A 27,039-nucleotide genomic window follows, 5' to 3' on the forward strand; every position below is an offset into this window, starting at 1 on the left:
TGAGGCTGGATCTTCATTTATTCATTTGCCTTCGGTGCTTCAACAGGTAATTTCTTTACAATCCAGGATTTTAATTTTTCTATTTCAGTTCTGCTGAGCTCATGATTGAGGTTTGGAAAAGTATGAAGTGATGCTGATACTCCCAGAGACTTTAACATCTTGTTGGTCTCTTCACCCCATGAGTAGAGAACAAGTTCATCAGCAGTTCCGTGACACTGAAATAATTCTGGAAGAGCACTTTCATTTCTTTTCAAAGCCTAGATGGAAATGAGACACTGTCAGACACAGTGACAAAAATTTTAAAAGAATATTTACAATTACATGGTGACAACATATTGCACTTACTGATCTACATTTTAGGGTCATGTTGTACTATCTCTATAGAAGTAAACAAGGAAATACTGGAAAAAAACTGCCCTTCAAATTTCAACACAGTAACTTGACAAATGATAGGGTTTACTTTAAGGTCTATAACCCTATCCAAATAAAAGAAACAGAAAATATTCATGACAGCAAATGGAGCTCATGAGTATTATAATGCATCACACATTTTCAAAGAATAATTATGCTTACACAGACTCTTTAACAATTAAGGACAACTAGTAAAGCATTACATTTGCTGTATTTCCTTCTACACTTTAATATTTTACTGTCTGTGCAAAAAAGTGCAATAAAACATTATTTAAAGACAGCTTTAAAGCCTTACTTTGCTATTATTCTGATTATCTATTTCCCCAAAATGGCATAAATTCAATACAAATGTCTTTGTATTAAATGTATGGCTCAGATGTATAAACACATATATTGAATTTGAATCACCATGTTTTCCATGTAGCTAAGCAGGTTTTCTATAATAGCTACTACACACTCACCTGGTAAACAGCAGAGTCTTTATTGAGAAAACTAGACAAGGCAAAGACTCCTGCCAGATCCTGATGAAACCTATATGCCAAATGCATCGCCATTCCACCTCCCATCGAAAAGCCTCCTGGGATGCAACACAAGAAACAAAGACTGGATTTTTCTGTAAGTCTTTGTTACCCAATGTACAATTTATTATCTTCAGACTTGTTTCTTTTCTACATAATACAACAAAAAACCCATCTTGAGTATCATGAAGATTACAATGATTTTAGAATCACAGAATCACTTAGGTTGCAAAAGACCTCTAAGATCATCAAGCCCAACTTATGACCCAACACCACTTTGTCAAGTAGACCATCGCACCAAGTTCCACATTCAGTCATTTCCTGAACACCTCCAGGGACAGTGACTACAGCATGCCCCTGGGCAGTCCATTCCAATGTTTAACGACCTTTCTGTGAAGAAATTCCTTCTGATGTCCAACCTGAACCTTACATGGCATAACTTGAAATTTAAATCAAAGTATGATGCAGTTAAGACACTGGATAGCTAAAGCAGCACTGAAGATCCATTACAGAGGAGGACAAAAAAGGAACAGCCAAAATGCCATTGCTTCAGCAGCCATTTGTGTGTGGTCCCTACCAAGTAGCAGAATACTGTGGCCATACCTACGCTGACATTAACAAAGTAAACTGTGTGAACAGGTAATTCTCACTGCTTTTTGTACTCAAGTTATTTCTCCCCTAGGCTAGCAGCATTCACACATCTCTATTGTATATAATCAATAAGCATTCACATTAAACTAGCATTGAGGATATTTCTGTTGTTATACCTTGGGATATATAATAAATAGGGAACAAATGCAATGTACTCCCCCTGAGTTCTAACAGGATCTCTGAATTATGGCCCTTCCTGATCCATATGTCTCTTCAACTAAACTAATTCCTTACTGAAGATAATTCCTCAGGGATGATTTTTATATGACAAATGCTTATTCATTAGGAAAGAAATCCAGACTACTACATTACTTCACACAGACACAGGCCATTATATTGACTGTATCCAGATAAAGACTAGAGTGAAGCTTCCTTTATTTTCTTATGCACAATCTGGTCACTTATTTAACTTCCTTTTGATCATTCTGAAGAATGCTGTCATCCCCAAACCCCAAAAGAAGCACTTGTACTTTAAGAGACCATTTTGCATTTGCTTACAAATAAATAGAGACAATGCTTTGTCAACACATAAAAGTCCATTTAAAGCATTTCAGACTACAGGAAGAAAAGCTGCATTGAAAAGTCATTACTAGTTTGTAAATGATTTAATCTTAAAATTTTGTACCCAGTTAGTCACAATCTGGCACACTGTCTGCAATTACTCACCAGCAGTCTTTGACAATGCAGTCACCTTCTGTTTAGAAGAATATTAGGTAATGGTTCTTTTATGTGGCTCATACTACTACAAGAAAATGCAATACAAAGGACTAGCTCTTTGAATTTGATTTGCATGGGAATACCTGAAGTTTATCACACCACAACCATCTCCAAGTAAATGCCATATGGTGAATGCTTCAAAAACAACAATTTGAATAAGCATTTATAGATGCAGACTATTTTTTCAATTACAAGAACTGTTTCAGTATAAGTGTATGTTTGACATAACATATAAAAGACATTCTCAGCCAAGAACTTCTGTAAGAATTCAAATTTCAGATGAAGAAAAAAAAGAGGCAGGTACAAATATTACATAAAACAAATGTATGAAATGACAGCGTAAACAAAACACAAAGTACATGTACACAGATGATCTCAGCATGAAGAATACATAAACTGTACAGTGCTGCTCTGCAGATCGTGTCAGGAATGTTTGACAAAATCAAAATGACACAGCAACATTTCACTCATCCTTAGATGGGCAGAACATTGCAAGGTCTTCACCAAGCTACTTCTCTACTTGAGACCAATCTACTTCCAAGACACACAAAGACTGTGCTCAGAAGTTAAGAGTTTGCCAGGAGGTTTTAAATTTAAAAGTACGTTCAGTTTCAGTTTTCCCCTCATACTTATTTTAATGAGAACTGTGATTAATGCTTCACAACAGTTAAACAGGGTTAGCTCGACAATGCTCAGGATGCCAGTTCAGGAAAGCACCTAACTCTTTGTGTTAACTTCCCTGACTCATAAAGAAGGTTTATGTGTGGACTAATAGGGGAGCACATACAAAAGACTCAATTATGTAAAACACTTCCAGTTGCAGAGAAAGTTCACTCAAGGATGCATTTATGACCTCAAATCTGCTTCAGTGTAGTGCTGATTTTTAGGTAACACCCCTCTGCAATAAGAAGAAAGCTGCTTGTGACTCACCTTGATGGCTGAGAAAGATCTGATGAAATCATACTTCCAAATCAAAGAACTAGAATCAGAAGGAATCTCCCATGCAATACCTTGCTAAAACTAAAACATTCTTTTCTGGAAAATAATCTGTAACTAAATTCAGGTAATCTCAGGCACAGGGTGATCGAACACAATGTGAACAGAAACTGAATTCCTCATATGGAATTTATTCCTGCTCGAATAAAACAGAAGCCCTCACCACAGTTGCCATTTTTCAGTGATAAAACATTCCTTTCAGAGCTTGTAAATGGCCTTAGGAGCCTTTTAAACAAAACTCCAGCTCACTTTTACAAAGATCTTAATTTGTATTAACTTGCTTCCCACCTGTATTTGTCTGAAATGATAATCTGGTCCATGACGACAGTTGAACATTATATGGGGCTCAGAAAACCAAGTATGTACCTGGTGTCAAGCTTCATCTTCATTTGTTTCTTTGTACTTTTGTCTAACAATGTCTGTGTTTGCATTTCAGAAAAGACTAACTTTATTATCCAGCACAAAGGTTTATTCTGTATCTCCTGTTCTGCATACAAAGAGAATGCTAAAAACTGCCTTCTCCCCCATGCATCACTTAAGTGGCTGCAGTGAGCTATTCCTGAGTTCTGGAACTTCTTTAAGTGTTCAATCTTTTTTACAGAAAAAAACCCCAGCTCTCTAGCACACACAGACTTGACATTGCCAAGTGCATCCTGAATCATACAGATCTGACTGCAATGAGACTTAGTCCATTTGTTACAATGATCAGAGAATGAAGAAGCAACAAACATCACTTTTTCAGTCTTTTCAGTAAAATAACGTGCTCAAAGCTGCTTGCCATATTAGAAATCACAGCCATGGGGGAAAAAAAATAGTTATGAATCATACTTAGTGCACAAATTTTGAAGTAAAAAAGGAACAGGAGGAGTTGAACCCCAGACTTTGATGAGATTGGGATTTGGACTTGGATGTAGGGGTGTAGTTTGGGGGGACTGTTTTAAGCAAAATTTCTTCATTAGTATCTCTGTAGTTGTTGTTCATCATCTTTCCCGTATTTCTTCACATTTGCCAGTACAGCTTTGGTAACAAAGTGGTAAGGAATGAATCCTCCAGCACACAGTGCCTGTGCCAGCACAGCACAAGACAAACACTCTTCTGTTCTATAAGGCTACACCAGTACAGCTAGAAATTGTCTTGGCCTGTTCTGTTATTAGTACAATACATTACATACTCTTGCCTCCTTTCCATTCCATTCTCACAGCATTTTTCATTCTCAATTTCTCCTTTTCTAGTATTTCAACTTAGAGTTGCTTTAATCAGTTTGTTATCAGGAATTTCTCCCTAGAGCTACATTCCAGTTTACTTTCCCCTCTCCCTAGGGACTATGTGATTTACCTTCTATTAATGCTAACAGCACAGCCTTGTTCTACACATCATCTGCAGAGAAGCTGACTGTTTTGACCTTCCATTTTCACCAATGAATGGAAGTATTATATACCTTTAACAGTGTTCACAAATGAATATCAGCAAAGAGTACAAATGCCAGCGGAACAGCAAATTCCCTTCTCCACAGAACTCCATGAACACTGCTCCTGTGTTAAGTGCTCAAACATGTACTTTGTCTCAAATTAATTTCCTCACAGCAGAGATCTTTCTCCTTTTAATCTCTTCAGGAAACTTCATCAAACAAAAATCTTGCACACCAGTACAACTGCAATGAATGGTTTGCACCTTTGATAGCCTTGTTATTCTGTTTTTTACTTAGTCTTTACAAGGGCAACAAACTTGAGAGTCTTTACAAGAACAAAGGCAACTTCCCTTGAGTGGCTCAGCCACTTGCTCTTGTTAAGAATATGAATCAATTTGCTCCCCAACTTTCTCACCAGTCAAAACACATTTTGAAATGCATATTTAAATGGTACGAGTTTTACCACTGTTTTGTAAAAACAAGTGTACAATTGTTTCTAACATTATCAACTTGCAGTAAAACCAGAACCAATACGCTTTTATTTTCAACTGTTACGGGTAACATAGGGGAACACAACATGTACCTAAGGGGTCGTAATTTTTAGCACTGGAAGGAAAATAAAATCCACGAAAAGTCTCAAATCAATTTTTATTAAGATGTTACTCTGCCAATCTATGGCTTGCTTCATTTATCTAGTGTGTTTCCTTAGTTGTTTCTAGAGAGGATGACAGCACTGCCCTGCCACAACACTCACCTGCCATTTTAACAGTCAGCATACTGCACAACATGGGAAAAAGGAGGAGAACAACCTATCCTTTATGCTCACAGTATTTGTGACTCTAAACTGTATTGTAGAAAGGAAAGTGGAAAATAGCTCTCTAAACAAAGAGTAGTGAAGCACAAAAACAGGCTGTTGTTCTGCAGAGCTGTGAACCTTGTTAGCAGAGATCTTTTAGAAGTCAGAAAAGCAGGGGTAAGGATTTCCTTAAACAGAGCTGAGCCTGCACTAGCAATTGACAATGGATAGCAAATTTTGTGATGTCTCACTCTTCTACAATTCTGTTGCATAACTGTGAAGAAAGTACAGGTTAACTTGTACTGTGTGGCACGTCTGCACAACTCACAAGCATTCTACAAGCCCATCTATCCATGTAATTTTGCACTGAATTCAGGCATTTATTAAGGATGAGTAAGGACACGTCTTCAACAAAGTTCCTAATAAGGCTGAAAAGATCAGAAATTGATTCATTTTAAAATTATTTTCTTACTGAAGTAATTATCCTATATGTGATGACAATATCATGATTGAACTATTTTTGAGTTTACTGCTGTGAGTCTTATTTATACTCCTAATCTTCACTATCATTTGCTAAACCTGTCTTTCACCCTACTGAGAATGTGTCACCTTTCAAAGTCTTTAGACACATTTGATACATATATTGATATCACCAAATTCTGGGAAACGAAAGTAACAAGTAGTGGACTACTCTTGGTTAAAATTAGCATAGTACCTCCTACTGAAAGACTTATGAAGGAAACAGAAAGATTAATTTGTTAATGTCTCTTTTTACTTCCTGTGTACTTACTTTACTTACTTGATGTGTGAGCAAGAGTAGCAGAGATCCAAAAGAGAAACATGGTCAGTCCAGATAGAAAAAAAACCCTCAAAACCAAGAGGAGCAAACATTTACCCCGCTGTATAAATGCAAAGCACATTTACACCGATGCACTGAAAATTACTAAAACATTGCAGGTATTATGGGGCAGGTGGACTACCAGTACTGCTTTGAGCCCAGCATCTCAGTTGCAATTTATATAAACCACAAAGCCACATAATGGGAGGTTACAGAAAGAGAAGTCTCATTTGAATTGCAGAGACAAACTGCAAAATAAATTCATGAATTTACTCTGTAAGAACAAGGCAGTAAGTACCTCCGAATGGAAGACAATGTCCTCCTAATAGAGACAGGAGATATAAGATAGGATGAGTGACAGCAAAATGCTTAGAAGCCAAAAACATGAAAAACCAAGATTGTGGGTGAAATAGTTTGCTCAACACTTTAATGATTTATTGTTGGAAGTTTTTATCTTCACGTATTTATAGGATCCACTCTCTGGGGTGTCAAAGCCAAAATATTTCTCCCCTCCCCACTTCATTCTCACACACACACTGGGAGAGAGGGAAATGCTAATATTTACAAGAAGCACAGAGCTTTCATGTTACTTCCACCGTGGTTCAGTAGCTATGTAAGAAGTCTAGTAATAAACAAAAAAGTGGTTGGGTGTCTTGTGTTATTGTTACAGCACAAGGGGTCAGGAATCATGCATGTGTTTTTTGGCATTTAGTCAAATCTACAGGACTGTTATGGAAAGTTTATTTTCACTGGCTGCTTACACGAGTGACTACAGGTGGCAGAGACCAACGCGCTTGGATCAGCACTTCTGCACACACAAAAAGCGACCTGTGAAAGCAGGAAAGCAGTGCTAAATTAAGAACAAAAAAAGAACAAAAAGACTGCCTTTCACCAAAGTGTAGTTGACTACAGTGAGCCCTATCAAAATGTTCAAAAAACAGGAGGGCCATTTCTTTCAAGAGCTTCTAACATATTCTTGAATAAGACTGTTGAAATCTTTAACAGTTTTCACTGAAGTGGACTTATTTTACAGAGCACTATTACTATGGAAGAAATTAAAAAACCCCAAAACAACAGAACAATCAACACATTAAAACAAAACCATCACCACCTAAAAAACCAACTTAGCTTGAGATAGAAAAAGAAATTATTGTCCCACATTTTAAACTGTGGCTTGTTTGGCCAATTTAGCAATGAATTCAGGCATTTATAAAGAAGAAATACATCCTGTTTTTAAAGAAAGGATACTATTAAAGCTCCAAGTGTCAAAATTTGACTAAATTTATAACACTCTTTTATCTCCAAAGTCAATACAAACCTACTTACAGGACTATTTGTAAGGAGTGCATTAGCCAGGAAGACCAGTAAGAGTAACTCAACAAGAATGTCTGGCTAAAAACTAAGTACCATTATCAAATCCTGGGGATGATATAATTATTTTTTTGAATAATTATGTATTACTGTTAGTCTCCCTTCCTTCCTCCTCCAAGGTCAGGGGAAAGAAAGTTTAATCAGAAGTCTACTTCCTTCAAAAGACCTGTGTTAAAAGCCAAGCAAGTCATGAAACTGTTAGGAGATAAGAATGGTAGATGAGCCATGTCACAAAATGAAAACGGATGTTTTAAAAATAAGACTTCCTTTAGATCCAGTAGACTAAGTAATTTATTTCTTTAAAAGCAGATTCATAGAGCAGCTGTTAAAAGCGAGGCTGCCACCAGCATTTTTCTTGATAAAGAGAGGAGTGGCACTGTACAATCTGGATGGCATCCTCAGCTTTAAAGTTTGGCTCTACAAGCAGCCATTTATGGATTTCAGAGCTATTAAAGCAAACAATGCAGGCTATAATTTCTTTCAGAGAAAATGCTCTTACTGTCCCACTATCCTAGGCCTTGGGGAAAGTCTGAATGTCCCAAGAAGGAGAATCATCCACCAGAACACCAGGTGTTTGGCTTCTCATTTTCCATGTTTGAGAGCCCAATGCTGCTCCCTCTCTTCCCACTCACTCACCTTTGCACAATGCTCCCTCAGATCTTGCCTTCTTATGCCACACCTCTGAGCTGTCAGCAGCTGCCCACCTTCCTGCTTGCCTGACACCTCACTCGCCCTCATCCAACAATATCTGACACTTACCCTCAGCCTGTAATTTCTAGTCCTCTATTCCGTATAAAACCATAACCTTCAATCTTGTTACGGTCCTCATAGTAATTTTTGTTTTCCTTCCAGTCATTAAAACTCCCACTTACTACAAAATGGTCACTCAAACCAATTCTCCTTAACCCTTTAAGGAGAATTTCATTCCCTGTAAGTAGCTTCATATGACTGCTCTGCTCTTTGGTTTCTGTGACCCTCCCCAAAAAGGCCCCCACTGCTCTTCACAGACTCCCATGTTCTCCAGTCGCTTCTCTCAACTATTTTGTCTCTATAATAAGATATGCATCAGTATTCCCATTATGGATACCCAACATGACGCAACAGCACTGAATGCACTATGAATTCACTGCAAAATTTCACCCTGGTTTCCCCTGCTATAAATGTCTTGTTTTTCCCTTTACCTCACAAAGGCTGCCTCTTCCAACCCCATGGTACCAGCAGTGACAAACCCACTGTCTGCACACCATCTGTTACCTTAGGCCTCATCTTCTTGTACCAGATGGATATTCCTGACATTTTCAAAGAGAAATCTAAAAAGATCTGACAGAACTTAAGTTATCTGACATTCTAAGCAAGTAACCAAACCTTCCATTATCTCCTGTACACCAATCTCTTAAACTCAGAAAAAATTTAGGCCACACATTTCTCCTTTTCAAGTGGACATACCAATTTGGTGCAGACATACTGAAGGGCCTCATATTTCCTTTTGATCAAAAAAATCACAGAATGGTTTGGGTTGGAAGAAACTTTAAAGATCATTTGGTTCCAACCCCCTGCCATGGACAGGAAGTCCTTTCACTAGACCAGGTTCCTCAGGACCCCATCCAACCTACTCTTGAACATTTCCAGGGATGGACACCCCCAACTTTTCTGGGAAATCTGTTCCAATGTCTCACCACCCTCGAAGTAACAAATTTCTTTCTAATATCTAGTCTAAACCTACACTCTTTCAGTCTAAAGCCATTCCACCTTGTCCTATCATCACATGGCCTTGTAAAATGTTCCTCCCCAGCTTTCTTGTGGGCCCCTTTAGGTATTGGAAAGTGCTGCAATATCTCCCCAGAGTTCTCCAGGCTGAATATTATAAATCTGCAGAGTGTCTTTACAAGAGTCCTAAGTTCCTGCAAGAAAAAATGCCAGAAGATAGGCAATTATGTGCACAAAGTCCTATCTAAGATGATTAATGTCACCTTTATGCATAGAGACCTTAGAGGATCTCTAAGCTTCATTCTTCACTGCATCACACACTGGTTAACCATTAAAAATAGCGCAGAAAAGGCACAAAGTTCTTGTAGAAGAACACTTAATCTTTTACAGCCACAAGTGATACAATTTTCCACTACCAAGTTTCTTATGCATCCACATGAGTCCCCTTTTGTACTTTGGATGAAGTAACTCAGGGCTGCCTTATTTTGCTTCTTGCATAAATATTGGACTGAACCACAAGGATGTATGCTTGTAGTCTCTGTCAGGTGGGGAAACAGAGCTCTCAAGAGTGACAAAACAAATACAGTTATTTCTGATTTATATATGAGGAATGCAAACACACAGACATGGGGACTTCCAAAGAATCTAAGGGATGAAACAGTCAGTGCATGCCAACTTCCTTACTCTACTTATGACTTGGAAAACAACCTTCATACTTCTCAGTCTGGCTGTTTCTAATATTGAAGGCTACAGAGGAAAGGAAAACAGCCTAGTAGCACACTGGATCTGTACACAGAGCATCTCCCAGCTTGCTCAACAGCAAAGCACTTGCACTTCTCCAGCTGCTTCCAAGCCAGCAGGTATAACAACACAGGAAAGACAGATCAAAGGGACTCTGTTGACAGCCAACCAAAACAATGCACTCTGCAGCCAGGGCAACGAGCCAGAAAAGGAAAGCAAGCACAGGCCTTCACAGAGCAACATGGGGCTGGACCAGAAAAACACACCAGGCTGACTGGTAGTGGCTCGACCATGCAATATTTTGATGGCATGACTCAGTTGGACATAAATTTATAAGATCCCACTTTAAGAGTTTTTCCCCCAACCTGAAATAGTTTGTGGTCTAGAGATGGGACAGGGAGCCAAGGACTTAAGAATTCTCATTCCCTCTCTTGTCATAGGCCATTTCATCACCTTCAACTCCTGTGCTTCAATATCCTACTATCTATTTCACTGAAGTAGTGTGAAAGTTACTGGAATTTGTGGAAAGAGAAATAAAGATAGACACATATGAACTATTACAGCTAATACTTCATTTGTTATCAAGTGCTAACCTTCAGTGCAATGTAACATGCACATTTTTCCTGCATGAATTAATTTAACCCAAAATGATTAAAGCAGTAAGGAAAAGTTCATGATTATTTATATGCTACATCTCCATTCTCCAAAATGCACGTCATTTTTGGAAAGTGTACTTTTCCATCCTTGAAAAGGGCTTAAAGGAAATAGTAAAACTATGTACTTCTCAAAGTAAATCACTGCCCAGTCTATTTTAAATAACGATTACAAATGACTGTAGACAATAAAAACAGTTTTGAGGATACTGCTTACAGTTAGCCACATTCCCCACCTGATATGGGTTTAAATAAGGATTCACTATTGCTGAGGGCTGACTACTGAAAAGACTGCTCAGCAGTTTCCAGCCATGCTCAAGAGCCTTCAGGATAGAGTAAATTCAAGCAAGATGATCTCTTAATCATTAAAAAACCATGAGAATAAACACATTATAAATAAATCTCTTACCTATGAGTATCCTGTTCTTGGCAATGCCGTTCTTAACCTCATCATTGATCAGGTCTGTAAGGCCCCGGCACATGGAATCAATGCTTTCAATGTGTTCAGGACAGTCATTACAGATCTTATACCTGTCAAACCACACATGGGAAGAGGCCCCTTTCATAGGTGTATATGGCCTGGAGTGGTGGAAGGAAAGAAAACAAATTATTAACCAAGTACAGGATCAAAAGCCTTGAGCATATGTAGCAAATAAAATAAAAATTCAGAATATCTCCAGCAAAGGAGAGAATAAACCTCTTTGAGGTCTAACTCCATTTACATCCAGTCACATTGCACTGAAGTCATGGTCCTTCAAGAATGAAGCCAACATTTGGAAGCTATGTAAAATGAGATTTTCAGCCAGTTCAATGTTAAGGTTGGTTAGGTCAGCTAAACATTTTAAATCCTAAGCCTGTCAAGAGGTTCTTAATCCTAAACAAAGTCAGGGTTGAAATCCATGCTGGAATACGACAAACTGAAGTAACTTCTAAACACAACAGCTTTGCAGGAGCTAACTTTATGGAATTCAATTGCCTAATTCTTGAAAAAACTGACAGGAGATGGGTATTATTAACCTCTAGGTATTAAAAAAACCTGCCAATTTTTCTTTTTGTCCAATAAATACAGCCATCCTAATCTTCATGGAGCAGGTATCTCATAAACATAACTAAAAGAAATGTCATATGCTTACTGGACTGGTGCACAAACAAGAGATATGATACTCCCCATCATAATACTGTGTTGCTGGAATGTTATTTTAAGTGCTTCAACAGGCTGCCCAAACCTTGGATAATCAAGAAAACTTTGATTCAAAGAAGCCTTTTCTTTGGTTTTAAATAAAGATGATTAATAGAGCCCTGAAATCCCAAGGAAGGTGATCTAATTGCCTTGCAATGGCTCTACAATATATTACAAAACATGCTGCTATGAGATCGATCATCTCAAACAAAGCCCCTTGAAACCCTTATTTGCTATGTTCAACCAGGGCAAATTCTTCATTTTTACTTAAGCTTAGATCAGACTACAATCATTGTCCACAAAACAGACAGGTTTTGATACATTTCTGGATGGGAACACACTGAAAATGCTAAAATTGACTTCTGTGCTGTCTCTGGAATTTTTTCAATACTAGGATTAAACAAAACCACAACTAACCTAAAATGAGAAAGCCACTAATTCAGTTATTAAGGAAGAAACAAATTCTGCCCTTATTAACGTCAGAGAGGCTTCACATATGTAAACACCTATTTCTGAATCAGTACTGCCACTAGGATGATTGTTCGAGATAATGCTATTTGCACTATTTAGTCATAAAAGTAAAAAATGAGAGAATATAGGTTTTCTTCTGCCTGTTGTCGTGAACACAAAAAAAAAGTCCATGACTTAAAAGTTGGTAAGAAAAATATACTGAAAGAGGCAACAAAGAGCAACAGATATGTACAAACAGAAACACCACAGGTTCATAATTTCCAACAGAGCTTTAGGGCACCTAAAATGTACCATTATTGAAAATGTTATACAATATGTGGTCAAGTGCCTTAAGTGACGCCTCATTTCCTTAATTTAAAACAAACTATATACCTAAGCACCCGAATTTTAAAAATAGAGCTGTTAGTTTTCAAGGTTAGTTTTCAAGCCCTTACTTGTCTATTAAAAAGTTAACTCTGAAATCAAAGGACATTCAGTGGAAATATCTTGTATACCCAGCAACACAAAGCTACATTTAAAAAAATAGTACTAAAATGCTTCTGCTTTTTTTATTGTCTTCTCCTTAGAATTCTGTCTCCAGGATTCTTCCCAAATGAATTGATCAACACCTAAGAAATAAGATTACAAATATTTAATTCACGGAAGTCAGTTTCTAAGAGGAGACATTCCAGTCAAATCTATCAAGAGCAGATTCAATGGAGTTTCTGGAAGTAACTTAGACAATGTGATGTACAACAGACAAAATGCCTGGGCTAACAGCTTTTAATCCATGATTTTAGCTTCTCTCAATCCTGGTTAAAATGCTTAGAAGCCAGAGTGCTTAATTTTCTAGTAAAGTCAGAGTACCTAATATTTGAGTAAGAAAAGATGTGAAAGGTTTTAGTATTACTACAGCAGGTTGACCTGGATTTATTATTACAGTGGGTTGACCTCCAGGATTTATATGGAACAGAGATACATACACATACGGAATTACAGCAATTTACTTTTACACTCCCTAGATATTAAAACATGCTTCCCCACAACCAAATGACAAGATCATGACATTTAAAATAGGTCAAAATTCATCATGAGATTATAATACTTGATCAGATGCTGAAACTCAGGACTTCTTCCACCTGCCATCTTTGCAAATTCTTCATAAGACAGAAGAAAGACCAATGTCTTTAAAGCCCAGAGGAAAAGACCCCCAAGCAAACAGAAGAGTGGCTTTCAGCTACCTCAAAAACTCTTGCATTTCTCAGAAATGCATTAAAAATAACCTTTACATAAAGCTGAGAAGTAAGATTTTTTTAATGGTTCACCCAACTGGCACATCTGTTTTAGTCATTCACCTTTTTCCTTAAATAATCCCTTTATTAGCTGGCACACTACAACTCAGACATTACCACGGTAAACAAATATGTTTGGCATGGAACCATCTGTACAGCTCCAAGAATACAGCACCAAATTTTTTCATACAATTAAACCACCAAAAAAAAAAACCCCAAAACCCATCCCTATGTTACAGCGACATGAGAACCTGGAGTGAAATCTGCAAAAGCAAAAAAAATACAGAGTGGAGTGGAAACTCCATCCCACAAGAACAACATGGTCAGTTAAGGACAGTGTCAGACCAAATAATCAGCTTTAAGTTTGGAATTTTTTTGTTTTTTTAAGTTTAATTAAAACTCATACCATTAGCCCAACTGTGCCTCACTTTCTTTATTCTCTTTTAAAAACGGTACTGGAAATAAAGCTCTGTGTGTGTGCAATAGTATGTGCTGTTGAAAGTGGGAATGAAAATACAGAATCCCCCAAGCTGGGTGGGCTTTTTTTCTTTGGTTTTAAGGGGTGTGCGTGAATATGTTTTGCTTGTTATGGAGCATGTAAAAGATTCAGATCCATATAAGAAAACAAGAATCAAGAACCCTCTCTTTGGGTAGACCCAGCTTCAAACTTGTATCCATTTTTGGAGACAGTTGAAAGAAAGCTCCATTTGTACAAATTTCTCTTTTAACATTTAAAAATTAGGGGAACAGACAGCAAAGGAGACATGGCTAATATCAAACATTATTTAAGAAACTGCAGGCATTAGGAGGATTAGAATATTTTAAATGCCTCCTAACATCCCCAAATCACTCTAAATCATGTTTTCTGATTACTTTATAGCTCCTATTTATAAGGGTGCATTGAGGATCAATACACCTCTTGCATGAAGGCGCAGTCTCAAGAAGCTCGTACACAATACTTCAATGTCTTCAAAGGAAAATATATCCTGTAATATCTTTGTAAGTACTTATCACCCTTTCCCTCTCAGATAGAAGTAATTTTCAATGTTGATTTCACTGCAAAGTTTCAAAGCAATAAATATTACAGATTTGACAAACTCAAGATAGATAAGCTTCTGCTAACCTGAGTTCTGTAGTAATGAAGAAAACATGATGAAAGCAGGTAGCAGCAACACCATCTATTTCCACCTTTCCGAAGCATGAATATATCCTCTAGACCTTCTTAGTCATGTTAAGAATTGTGCCAGCTAGTCTGAAATTATCTTAACAGAAGTGGAGAGCAACCCAATGATGCTACACAAGGTTCAAATTCAGATCTCAAACCACGGCAAATTCCATCTCCAAAATGACGCTATTAGCATAGTGATTCACATAAAACTACAGGTGGTTTTGTTCATTACCCAATAAATCACTGCCCTTATCCAACATTTTAAGTTCCAAGACAAGCCAGCAGTTCTAGCTGCTTTAAATAAGAGTAGAAGACAGCACATTGATAAATGGCAAATATTCTTCCCCCAACTCTTTCTCCTGATGCACAATTTGTATCACTGCCTTCGTGCTCAGCGCTATGATCACCCTGCATTAGCAGACACATAAACCCAGACCACTGGTGCTGGCTTACAGGCTTCCAGACAGAACTTCCCGAAATGTCAGACAGAACTGGAAATTTATAGTGAAGTTGGGCTTTAAGATTGAAATAAAGACAAAGAAAGATAAAAAATTACTGAAATCCTCAAATTTTCTTGCTTCCCAAACCCACCTCCTCTCAGTCAGGAGGCAGGGCCTCTCAAGTTGTAATGTTGTCTTTCAGAACAGTGTGCACCGCTCTGAAAAAATCTACAGGGCACACTACCACAGTAGTTCCTCATTGCTCTGGTGAGACTCCAGATGGATAACTACATGCAGTCCTGGAATCCTCAGAATAGGAAAGACATGGACCTGTTAGAGCAGATCCAGAGGAGGGCCACAAAAATGATCAGTTCACCTCTCCCCACAAAGAAAGGCTGAGAGTTGGGTTTGTTCAGCCTGGAGGGGATAAGGCTCATGGCAGACCTTACTGAAACCTTGCAGTACTTAAAAGGGGCCTATAAGAAAGATGGGAACACACTTTTTAGGGGACCTGTTGCAAGAGGACATGGGGGAATGCCTTTCAATTTAAAGAGGCTGGATTTAGAGAAGATATGAGGAAGACTGTTTTTTACAATAAGGGTGCTGAAACACCAACACAGGTTGCACAGAAATGGTAGATGTCCCACCCCTGGAAACATTTAAGGACAGGCTGGATGAGATTCCAAGAAACATGATCTAGTTGAAGATGTCCCTGCTCATTGTTGGGGGCGGGGGTTAAACTTGATGACCATGAAAGGTCCTTTCCAATCCAAAATATTGAGTGGTTCTAGAAGCAAGTCTTGACTCTCTTAATGCTGATGGCAGGTTTTTTGAATGAAAGGAAATTACTCCCTAATCCCAAATTTTCTCATAGCATAACGTCACTGCTGAATTTCAGTACTACATTTCAATAGAAAATTTGGGTCCAAAATATGTTTTTTAATTCCCACTGTCTGCTTGAAGCACAAAGCCAATTTTAAAAGAAATGGGGAGGAAAGCAGAGAATACAGCTAGTCAAATAAGAAATATAAATCGGAAACTCTAGTCCAAGGTCCACCTTGAGTTAAAACCGAAGGTCAACATATCTGAACAATGAAGCTTTGTGGTGTGGTAACAGAGCATATAATGTGTCCAAAATTCAAGCAGCTTTAACTTAGAACTATAATTAAAAAAAAAAAAAAAAAAAAAAAATCCAAAGGAAGGCAAGAGGCATCTCCATGAGGAGCAATTTTGGCTGCTCTCCAGAAAAGGCTGTGCCTGTTCACTCAATCACATGCACATGCTTTTGATAGAGTTGTTCTGGATGCACATTGTTTGAAATGAGAGCTGACTGAGCCGGTACAGAACAGTTACCTGAAGAAATACTATGCTGACAGCTTTTGTCACTTGAGACAAATCTTATTCATTCAAGACAAAGGGAGCTGCAATAGAGTCTGGCATAAAACTCAGTGGGAGAAATTAAGTTTGTTTCTGTTTCTTTGTTTCTGTTGGTTTGCTGGGTTGGTTTTGTTATTTGGGGGATTTTTTTTTGAGAGGGTGGTGTAAATTCTGGGGATTGGTACTAATCAGAGAACAGCAATAATTTTATGGTTGAAAAGACCATAAAAGACCTTTAATACCAATTGCCAATTCCTCAGCAACCAATAGTGGCTGCTTTAAAAATTCACTGAAAGAAAGTGGCAAGAGGCAAACCAGGGTCCAGTCTGCATCAGTTCTCTATTATGGGGTCTGAAAAGCACTCTGGGATTCAAAGTGGCATCTTTCACAAGCTGGCGGCAAAAAGCACTGAGGATGGATGAGTGACACTAGCACAGAAACCCTTGAAAAGACTGTAAAGCAAGAGCACAGAATGGTACATAACTTAGAAATCCACAACTGCTTGCCGGAAGGGTGACATAAAAACCACTGTCTCCGATTCTTCTGCACTAGAAAAGGGTTGAGAGAAGAAAAACAAGAGGAAGGATGCCTAAGAGCACAATGTAGTAAAAGCGATTAGAAATCCAAGATTATTTACATCGTCTTCTAATTTGTTTTCCCCAAGCATGATTACAGTTATCTCTGACAAGTGTTTAGTGCATCTCACGTGCTATTTAGCATCTGATGTAAGCATTAAATACATACAGTTTTCCTCACCTAATTCCAGAGCAGAAATAAAAGGAAAATACAAAGTTTATCCAAGCATACTTCGAGCATTATTATGCAGAACATGTTGGATTTCTACTTAAAGGAGATGAAAGAACCACCCCATGATACTAACCCAAACCTTTCCCATTTCTCCCTCAAGCTCCCACCTTTAAAAAGGACTTCTTTGTGTTAAATTTATGAATGAGGTTAGGGCTTACAAAAGTCAAGGATTAATAACATTTGCTTGAGCCAAAAACAGTACGATAGGCACTGTGCACGCTCCCCTCCAATCCATCTCAAGTCCGAGCTGCAGTACCCCTGCTGCTTTTCCAATCCGAGGCCTCTCACAGGCAGAGGCTGCCAGTGGAGCCGAGTGGTGCCAAACTGTCTGGTGGTTTTGTGATAGAGCCAGATGGGGACTATGGTGAGATGAAGCTCATTTCCACCCATGAGCTGAGCAAAGATGTGAATTTAGGTGAAAAGATGGAGTAGTGGGCCTTTTAGTCCTTACCAGCCACGTAAAGATAATGGAAATTAGAATAAATTGGGGCTCCCCAACCCCAGACTACAAGTTCTGCACAGAGACGTACATCCCACAGAAAGGTTTGTTGAGTGAATGTCAAAAAGATCCATAAAATTGCCAAAGTAGTATTTATAGTTGATTTTCTGACTAGCAAAAGAGAAGGACTGTTAGAATGGAATGCAAGACAACGCAAAGAATCTTTGGCCTAGTTTTTTTCAGGGAATTATAGAAGGCAAGGTATATGTATTAAAACAAGCAGAGCCTAAATGGTTTTAAATTTACCACGTTAGCTCCTGCAATGCCAATTTAAACTATCACTTTCTATTAAAAAAAAAAAAAAAAAAGTTTAAATTGGGTGGTATTCAGTTCTGATTTAGAAACTCAATAGAAACCTAATGTTTAAGACACAGTTGTAGCAGCTGAAACAGTATTTAGAGTTGTAGGCATCCTGACCCAAATAAAAAAGGAAAAAGGAAGCCCTTTCCTTTAAAACTATTAGTGTAGACGTGGCTTTAGGGATTGCATCAGCTACTAGGGCTCCAATTTGAGCTTGGTTTTTTTAAGACATATATTAGCATTACAATGGAATGGAGAGAAAACAGAGTTCTGTTGTGTGTAACAAGTTTAATCTATGTGCAGAAGCACTAATCTTGACAGAAAGCTAGATTCAGTTAAAACAAGTTCTTCACTCATTTTTATGTATCCCAGTAGACTATATTACAAAAAACCCCCCTAAACCTCCAAGAAATGTGTAAAACTTTTAATATGTAAAGCAAAATTTGCATACCCCTGGTAAATGCACTAGTAATTAATAATTTGAAACATATTCCAAATTCAGGTGTCAGTACTCTCACTACATCACATCAAGCCCTCAAACCCACATATTTTTTCCATTTTTATCTAAACATGCTTTTTACCATATGCAGTTTACTTAGTAATTTTGCAAGTTTTTCTTTTTCAAATATAAATTTCACTACCCACATTCTGCTATTTTTTCCTCAGGAAACAACCAAATAGACACTCATTGCACTTTCCAATGTGATAGGGGATAAGAGACAAAATGCTGCAAACTGACTGTTGAGGGCGCATCAGATGATTGGTCTCTGTACAAACCTTGAATATGAAAAAATTATTACAGAAAACTAAATCTTTTAAGAAAATAAGCATGACATTTTACAGAGACCTATAGAATACAGTTTCATAAAATGTAGTTCAGTAACATTCCATTGCTTTTATCCATAATCTTCTCTAGTGTTTGCCGAAATCAATGGTAGTGAAGCCAAAGAACATTTTTCAGAATTCTTCCTGATTATATGCTGGACTGGTTTTCCAAAATAATTTTCAAATACATTGGCTCTTGAATCAAAAGGTGTATGAACCTCTGATGCTGTACAAATTAAAAATACGCATGTTTCAGCACCTGGGATAAAATCTAAACAAAACATAAATATAACCCAAATCCATCCTTTACCAAAAAAAAAAAAAAAAAAAAAAATCAATGTTGTGTTGAAAAATGTGAATTCCACTGCTTTTCAAAACTCTGTTGAACAGATGCAAAGAACGTATAAGACCAAATGTATGGATTCATCAGCAGAAAAATTTCCATCAAAAATATGAGGAGGTATTCCTGACCTTCAATTTATCCTGCCAAAGTCCCCAGCTTTGCAGTTATATCATCCAACCTGCTTTTACTGGCATAACTATTTTGAAAGAGAACATTCAATGTGCATGTGCAAAGTTATCCTGGAAAAGACAGGAGCTCAGAGTATGAAGTACATCCATATTAACAGTATTTTGCCAGAAGAGCACATTAGCCAATCCTAGGAGGGTGTTGCCAAGCTTCAAGCTTTTCTTTGATTTCATCATCAGCACAAGAACCTGCAGGCAAGTTTTGCACTGACATTGCAGCGGCAGGTTAGAGACCCACAGAGGCTCTCTCTGCAGCCTGACTTTCAGCCAGCACATTCCTCAGCTTCTACGTGAGCAAAGAACCTGGTTCAAAGAATCTTCTCAGCAGATCTGCATGCCCAAAACCACTCAGCTGTAAGTCTCATTAACAAGGATGCTGAATTCCTCCCCTGCTGACAGAAACATCTGGAATTCTTATCAAAACATATATGCATATAAATATACACATACATAAAGCCAACATATATATTCAAGTTTAATTACTTTAATGTCTGCCATTCCAGTTTGGAAGTTCTAGGCCTTGCTTTTATTCTCTGTGAAAGAAAGGAAGGCAACTGTTACAAAACCATTTCAAAAAAGCATAGTGTGGTTTGTTCTTGAATACCAAAACAATATGAAATAGGTCTGTAAATGCTTTGTTATTTTGGTTTCAACCAACGACATGTATCATCACAAACTTCAGCATTGCTGCAAACAGTGGCAAACAGTGCTTAGGAGCATCTGTTTTATTTTACTGCGTCAGCTAGGGCTGTTTATCAGCTACAGAGTATACAATAGTGCTTTGCCAGTTAAAGATAAACAGTGGGTATTTTACATTCTTTGCATATACAACTTTTCTGTTTTGCTAAAAGCCGCTTCTGAATCAGCTCATGCATGACTCTACCTGCTCTAGAAAAGAACAAGAGTAACCTCAACTTGAAAAAGAAAAAAGGGAGTGAAATAAACTGTTTATTCACATATTTTAATAACAGTATCTTCCCATCTGTTCACCAAAGTACTGAAATTTGAAGTTGTAAGATAAAAACAAATTCCTTCATTTGAGTCAGGAGATCTTGCTGGTTAACCATTCATGCATCATTTACATCTGTAGTTACCCAAAGAAACCAGAACAAATAAAAACAGGACTGGACCTCAGAAGTGCAGTGGGATGGAAAAGTGAATCACTGGCCCAGCAGATGTGGTCTGAGGTGCTCTGGCTGCATATAACATAGGGAGAAAAATCATTTCGCAGGGGAGCAACTCCTCCTGCATTTCCCCAGTATCTGCTGTGCTGGTAGGGAGCAGTGGAGCCCCTCACCATGTGTGATGTGCCACTGATAACTCTAGCATCACTTTAGCCTGTCATCAGTGAAGTAAAAAGCACATTATTTACAGAAAATGGGATTCACTCCCTGCTAACCCAGAACATACTGCTTCAAAGGTTTCCACTCATGAGCTTGATTTTTCTGTAACACAGTGAGTGCATTCACACCACAATCGCTCAGTTGGTTTTCCTGCCTAAGTAGACCATGAGAAATACATGGTCAAGGAAAAGGGTTTTTTTTCATGTACTAGTGAGTGCCAGACAAAATCTGCTATTATACTTGTTTGTACCCTCCAAGAATTTTTTCCTGACTTTGAAACCTCTTTACCTCGAAAGTCTGTGTCACAATTTCCTTTTCTGTTCAGCATTCATCCGCACTTATGCACAAATTCAGAAAGAAACTCAAGCCCATTACATTTCAAGGAAACATTTTCCTAACTTAGAGCCACAGACATCTTAAAGAAATTGTATTAAGAAAAATTAAACACCTCTGAAATTTAGTATTATATATTTAATATATGTTACACGCATAATATATGTAATTAATTATATATTCTATATTTAATATTATCTTTGGATAGCTAAGTACAGGGGTAGCTGTCCAACTTTTAGCCTCTAGGTTTGACCGCATAAACTTTCAAATTCCTACAGGAATTTTTTTTTATCTACATTTCCATCTACCTCTGAACACACAGTGTCATTTAATAACAAGACTTCAGCTTACAGCAAATGTTGAACACAATTCTCTTTGAAGTAGTTGGGCCAAGATTCAAACAAGAAGTAATGTGCATTTCTGAATTCCCAGTCCTCTCTCCAGGAGATGAGGATCTTTGACATCCTACTTGCCAAAAAGACTGACCACCTTCCGTACTGAAACCTGGCATTGGATACAACACAATATTCTAACAGTTAATATATGGGAGTTATTATGGGTAGGATTGTGATCTGGATCATGACTCTCTAATGCCACTACAACACACACTGCAGGATCATCTTCTATTTACATGAAGGAAATGGAAAGCTACTATGAGGACAATATCGAAATTTCAACTAGAGGCTGTGACTTATGGGAACCATTTAGAGTCTTAACCACTTAAAATCACAGTTCCTGGACAAAAATGCACGGTTGAGCTTTGGTTTTGTCAAAAAGCATATACATGAGAAAGAAGAAAGAATTGTTAAGACAATCTGTACTTATATCCAGAACTGTATATTACAGCACTGGAACAGAGGAACTTAATGTTACAATATATTAAATGGTACCTGGCAGGAGCCGTTGGGTAAATTACTTTTATATGTTGGAATGCCATGTCTTGATTCAAAATTTGTTTTATCCATGCTCTTGCTCCTTGGCCAGTATCACCTGTACACAGAAGAGTACAAGAATTATTCTGCGCATTTAGCAAGAAAATTATACAATGTCAAATATACTTCAGATGGACTTAATTTCAAATTATGAAGTTTATACACTAAAATGCTAAAAAAGAACTTTCTATTCTAGAACAACTTCAGACCCCTTTCCAATGGACTCAAAACTTCCCAGAAAAAGACTACTTAAGAGATCCCACAACATAAGTTTAATCAAAAATTCACTACATTCAGTGACTTCAGCATCTCCCAAGCAAACACAAGGCCTTACCTCTTATAGTTTACCATATTTGCTCTTAAGTGATTAACAAAAATCTTGATGAACATCTTAAAAAAGTGAGGTAAAATAACAGTTGCTCCCGGTAGAAAAGTTAATTAGTTTTACTAGAGAATTTTATGTTAACCCACTTCAGAACCCAGTAAAAAAGATCTCCAAATTTAATTAACATTACACATAGGCTTTAAGGAAAAAAGACAATTTGTTAAAATATTTAGCCGACTCTTAAAGAAACCTTAACCACTCAGCTCTGTTTGAAAACTAGTTGAGATCCACTCCCAATCTGTTTTTTTCCTAGTCATACCAACAGAGCCCATGGCCAAAACCCCTGCAAACTGAAGTGCTACGAACAGGATGAATTCTGTAGACAACACTTGCTCCTTTTAAACAAATATAGATATATACACCAGGCATGTCTTTGCACCACTGGTATCTTCAGCCATAACTTCACTGCCGCCCCTCTGAAGAGCAGGCACACACAAGCCCTCAGTGTAATATTTCAAGCTTAAGGAAACCAGTCCCTCAAGGAATATAGTTTACAGCAGAAGGATGTTCAATCTAAAAAACTGATCAGGGACTCTGCAAACTGGAATTTCACTACTGCCACTCATGTCATAGGACCTCTTGGTTGAAGCTGAGGTTCCCACATATTATCAACTCAAATTGCTAATATTCTCTATTACTTCAGTTGAAGCCATTTGGTTTGACTTTAGAACTCACCCCATTCTTTTCAATAAAATGGCCAAACCAAAAGAAAAAAATTTAGTCAGGCTTACTGACACACTACATGGGCTCATCTGAACAATGCCACATGAATATAACAATTCATTGTTAAAATTATTATAATTCCCCAATAGAGAAAATCTGCTCTTAGGCACTCTTAACAAAATCCAGTGGCTCTATCTACAACCATAATTAATGTACCTTCCAAATAAAAACAGAAGGCAAGGAGGATTCAAACCCAGCAATTTATTTCCTGGTAAACACAATTAGCATGACTAGAACTAACTGTTCTCTGACCTAAACACGCCATGTGACAAACAAACAGGGTTGCAAAACTGGCACCAATCTTACCCCGTGCTAAGTTAAATCAAAGTTACCTCCTTAACTGGATGCTTCAGAACGTATCCCCACAAGCACTTTGCTTATGCAAGTACTGAGGTCTGATGTCCAAACACACCTCTGACTCTCCACAGACGCTCTTGACGTACAAGGGTTTCCTCAAGGCTGTTGTCGTGTCACTTATAAACAATGTATCTTCGGGAGGCTTGACGTAACTTTTTTTTTTTTTCCCTATACACTGTTTTTTGGGTTTGTTTTTTTTTGTGTGTGTGGTTTTTTTTTTTTTTTTTTTTTTTTTCAGTTAGAAAGCCAAGGTCTGGGCCTTGCAAATACTTGCACAGACTGAATCTTTAGGTAAGTCAACCAACTACCTGAATGATTACAGAATTGGGACTTAGGTCTTTACAAATTCCTTAATGATGTAGGATAAATAATTATTCTATTATTTATTCCCACCTCTTAAACTTTGCAAAGATCTGAAGAAACATTTACTGTTACTGAAGACAACTTATCCATGAAAAAATTAGAGAAAACTCAATAAGGGAAAAATTAACTATGACCTTCTGTGTGTCTAGAACTGTCATGGTCCAAATGTCACTCAAACATGTGAACACTTGTATGCTCAGATAAGGTATTTTGATTTGCTAGGAACAGAACCTGAAGGAGAGGGGGGAAAGGAGACTGTGACATCAAACAAAAGCCAACAAACCTCCTGAAATGCTAGTCTTTCAGGTTCTTCTGAAATTTTAGCATTATATGTTCTGAACACGACAAAAAGCAGCAAGTGATGGGTGATTCTGCTTTGTGTCAGTTTACAAACTGAAAAAGACTGACGGCAGCTATATTATCTTCTTCTCCCTCCTCAAGTACAATACGACTTTCTTTCCATTCAAATATAATTTATATTTCCAAGTTTTCTTTCTGCGCAGTTTAAATTTAACAGCATGTAACATGTAGACTGGACATTAGGAAAAATTTATTCATCGAAAGGGCTTTCAGGCACTGGAACAGGCTCCCCAGGAAAGTCACTGAGTCACCATCCCTGGAGGCATTTAAAAGAAGTGTAGATGTGGCACTTAAGGACATGGCTTAGTGGCATGGACTTGGCAGTGCTTGGTAAATGGTTGGACTTGATGTTTTAAAAGGTCTTTTCCAGCCTATGATTCTGTGCCCATTACGACACGCAAAGTTGTAATCCTCAGCCTAAAAAACTATTACATACTTGCTATGTCCATTTGCCTTCTCTGTCCAGCTTCCAAATGGAACCTCCACTTAAATCTGATGTACAGTACCAGGATTGTTCTAATATTTTTCTACACCATTTTGTATTTATATTCTGCACTTGTTATAGTTTGTCTATAGCAAGCATTATGAACAAAATGGATTCAAGCCATTTGGCTGCCCCTTTCCATCACAAGTGCTGTACAAAGGTTTACAACTCAGGTTTACAGGCCAGCCCACATCAACAGCACTGTGGCGACCTCTGTTTTAGATTCTATTCTGTGGAACTGCTAGAAACCAAACAACCATTACAAACATTATGAACAAAATCGTATTAAAAAAAAAGAAAAATTGTAGAGTACTTTAACCACATGTGGCATCAACCTCTAACCATAATCTTCCCTTACTCCTCCAACATTAGAGAAAACTATTTCCTCAAGCATTAAAGCATCAGCATTAACAAGAGAGCTGAACACACAAACTCTTTCACTTTCATTCTTTAACTCACTGAATTTTTAAAAAGAAAAATTAAACTAGACTACAAAAAAGAAACTAATTTAGTAAGGACACACATCTTTGTTAAACCAAACAGAACCACCAGCTAAAACCAAAAGTAAGCAAAAGACAGGGAAATTGTTGTGCACGTTGCCATATGCACATGGGCAGCTCAGTAGTACTGATTCTCAAGGCCTTGATCTAGTACAGACCTAAGATTACTGGGTTTTCTTCTCTTTTTTAATGTCATGTGGACCTTGTTGTTGTTATTTACCTCATTAGAAACAACTTTCAAGGAAAGAAACCCAACAAAACACATGTTCCCCTCCTGTCCTCAGACCAAGCACTGATGTAGGTAACTCCCCTCTGCAGAGGGTGGCCCTGAAGCCAGTCTGGACATGGACAGGGCCCTTCTGGACAATCAGAAGTCAGTAAATGAACATTGCCTTTTAAAGGGTACCAACAGTACTCTCATGCCGATTCTAAAACAGCAAGAGCCACTTCAACTGTGAGTCATCCTCTGAATGGGGCAATCCCGCTGAGAGAGGAAATCCAGGGAGTAACAAGACTCGAGGAAACGGTATGAAATGTAAGGTCGGGCATCAGGAAAAAGTTTTTCACCCAGGGGGAGGCTGGGCACTGGAAAAGGCTCCCTAGGGAAGTGGTCACAGCAGCACGCAGCCTGACGGAGCCCGAGAAGCCTTTGGACAGCGCTCTCAGGCACGGTGTGACCCTCGGGGTTCCTGTGCGGGGCCAAGAGTTCGCCTGTGATGATCCTGATGTGCCCCTTCCACGTGAGCGTGCCTGTTCCGTGATCTCCTGGAACGCCTGCGTTCTCAAGGAAGCCGCCCACCGCCTCCACCCTCGTGTCCCGAGGAGGGCAGAGCCGCGGGGACAGGGTCACCTCAATGTCCTTCCCCAGTGCTGGCGGCCGCCGCGGCCAGCCCGTCCCGCCGCCCCCCTCCCGCAGCACCGGAGCGGCCGACCCTGCCCGCTTCACCCGCTCCCCCGAGCGCCCCGTCCCCAGGGGCAGCGGGGAGGGAAGGGGGGAAAGCAGGCACCTGAGCCGTGCAGGAAGATGAGGGAAGCGGTGTGCCTGCCCGCGGGGGACACCACGCTCCGCTGCAGCGCTGCGGGCGCCGCCATGCCAGCGCTCTCCTCCTCCTCCGGGCCGGCCCTGCCGGTTCCGGGCCTGCAGCCGCCCTGTCTCCGCCCCCGCGCCTCTGCTGAGGCACCCGCAGCTCTCCTGGCACCGGGCTGGGGAAGTTCTCGCCGTAGACGCTGCGCTCGGTTAGCAAAGCGTGTTTACAGGCAGCGCGGACTCGCTCCAGAGGCCGTATTTGGCAGTGCCGTGTGACAGGGAGCGGTCCGCCCCTTTGGTGTCACACGTGAGAGAGAGAAAACCCTGCGCTGGTTGCCCCGGTGGACTCCCTCCCTTTGTTCGAATAAAGTCGCAGGACTCGTCTGTCTCTTTTCTGGACATAAGCCTCTGGCGTTTGTGGGTTTTCCTGACACGTGTGCGGGGAGGTGCCGGGCTGCATGTCGCCAGGAGCAGCCCTTCAAGGGCAAGGCCTGGCTGCAGGAGAGCCGGGGGGAGGCGAGGGGCGCTGGTGGCTCCTTGGAGCCGCTTCAGAGAGTGA

At 38.9% G+C, this 27,039-nt stretch overlaps 1 protein-coding gene across 2 annotated transcripts; it reads right to left on the reverse strand.

Annotated features, from left to right (window-relative positions):
* LYPLAL1 (lysophospholipase like 1) lies at positions 1-26,755 on the reverse strand. Of its 2 annotated transcripts, none has more exons than XM_040060395.1 (5): positions 26,461-26,755; positions 22,240-22,339; positions 11,217-11,386; positions 873-988; positions 1-257 (listed from the first exon to the last, which is right to left on the reverse strand). In XM_040060395.1, exons 1-5 carry the CDS (start codon positions 26,543-26,545, stop codon positions 18-20), a joined length of 711 nt encoding a protein of 236 aa, XP_039916329.1. In that variant the 5' UTR covers positions 26,546-26,755; the 3' UTR covers positions 1-17. The 2 variants fall into 2 exon arrangements, with proteins under 2 accessions (XP_039916329.1, XP_039916330.1); XM_040060396.2 differs by lacking the exon at positions 26,461-26,755 and adding an exon at positions 23,722-23,872.
* Between the last annotated feature and the right edge of the window lie 284 nt (positions 26,756-27,039).

This window comes from Hirundo rustica, chromosome 3, assembly GCF_015227805.2.
Source record: "Hirundo rustica isolate bHirRus1 chromosome 3, bHirRus1.pri.v3, whole genome shotgun sequence".
Lineage (NCBI taxonomy): Eukaryota > Metazoa > Chordata > Aves > Passeriformes > Hirundinidae > Hirundo > Hirundo rustica.

What these genes read in the sequence shown, in the direction of transcription:
- LYPLAL1 (XM_040060395.1), bottom strand. Translation starts at nt 26,545, where the DNA reads ATGGCGGCGCCCGCAGCGCTGCAGCGGAGCGTGGTGTCCCCCGCGGGC. An exon ending in CATCTTCCTGCACGGCTCAG is followed by an intron (nt 22,340 to 26,460) that starts GTGCCTGCTTTC and finishes TTCTGTGTACAG; the next exon opens with GTGATACTGGCCAAGGAGCA. An exon ending in TACCCAACGGCTCCTGCCAG is followed by an intron (nt 11,387 to 22,239) that starts GTACCATTTAAT and finishes CCACCACTCCAG; the next exon opens with GCCATATACACCTATGAAAG.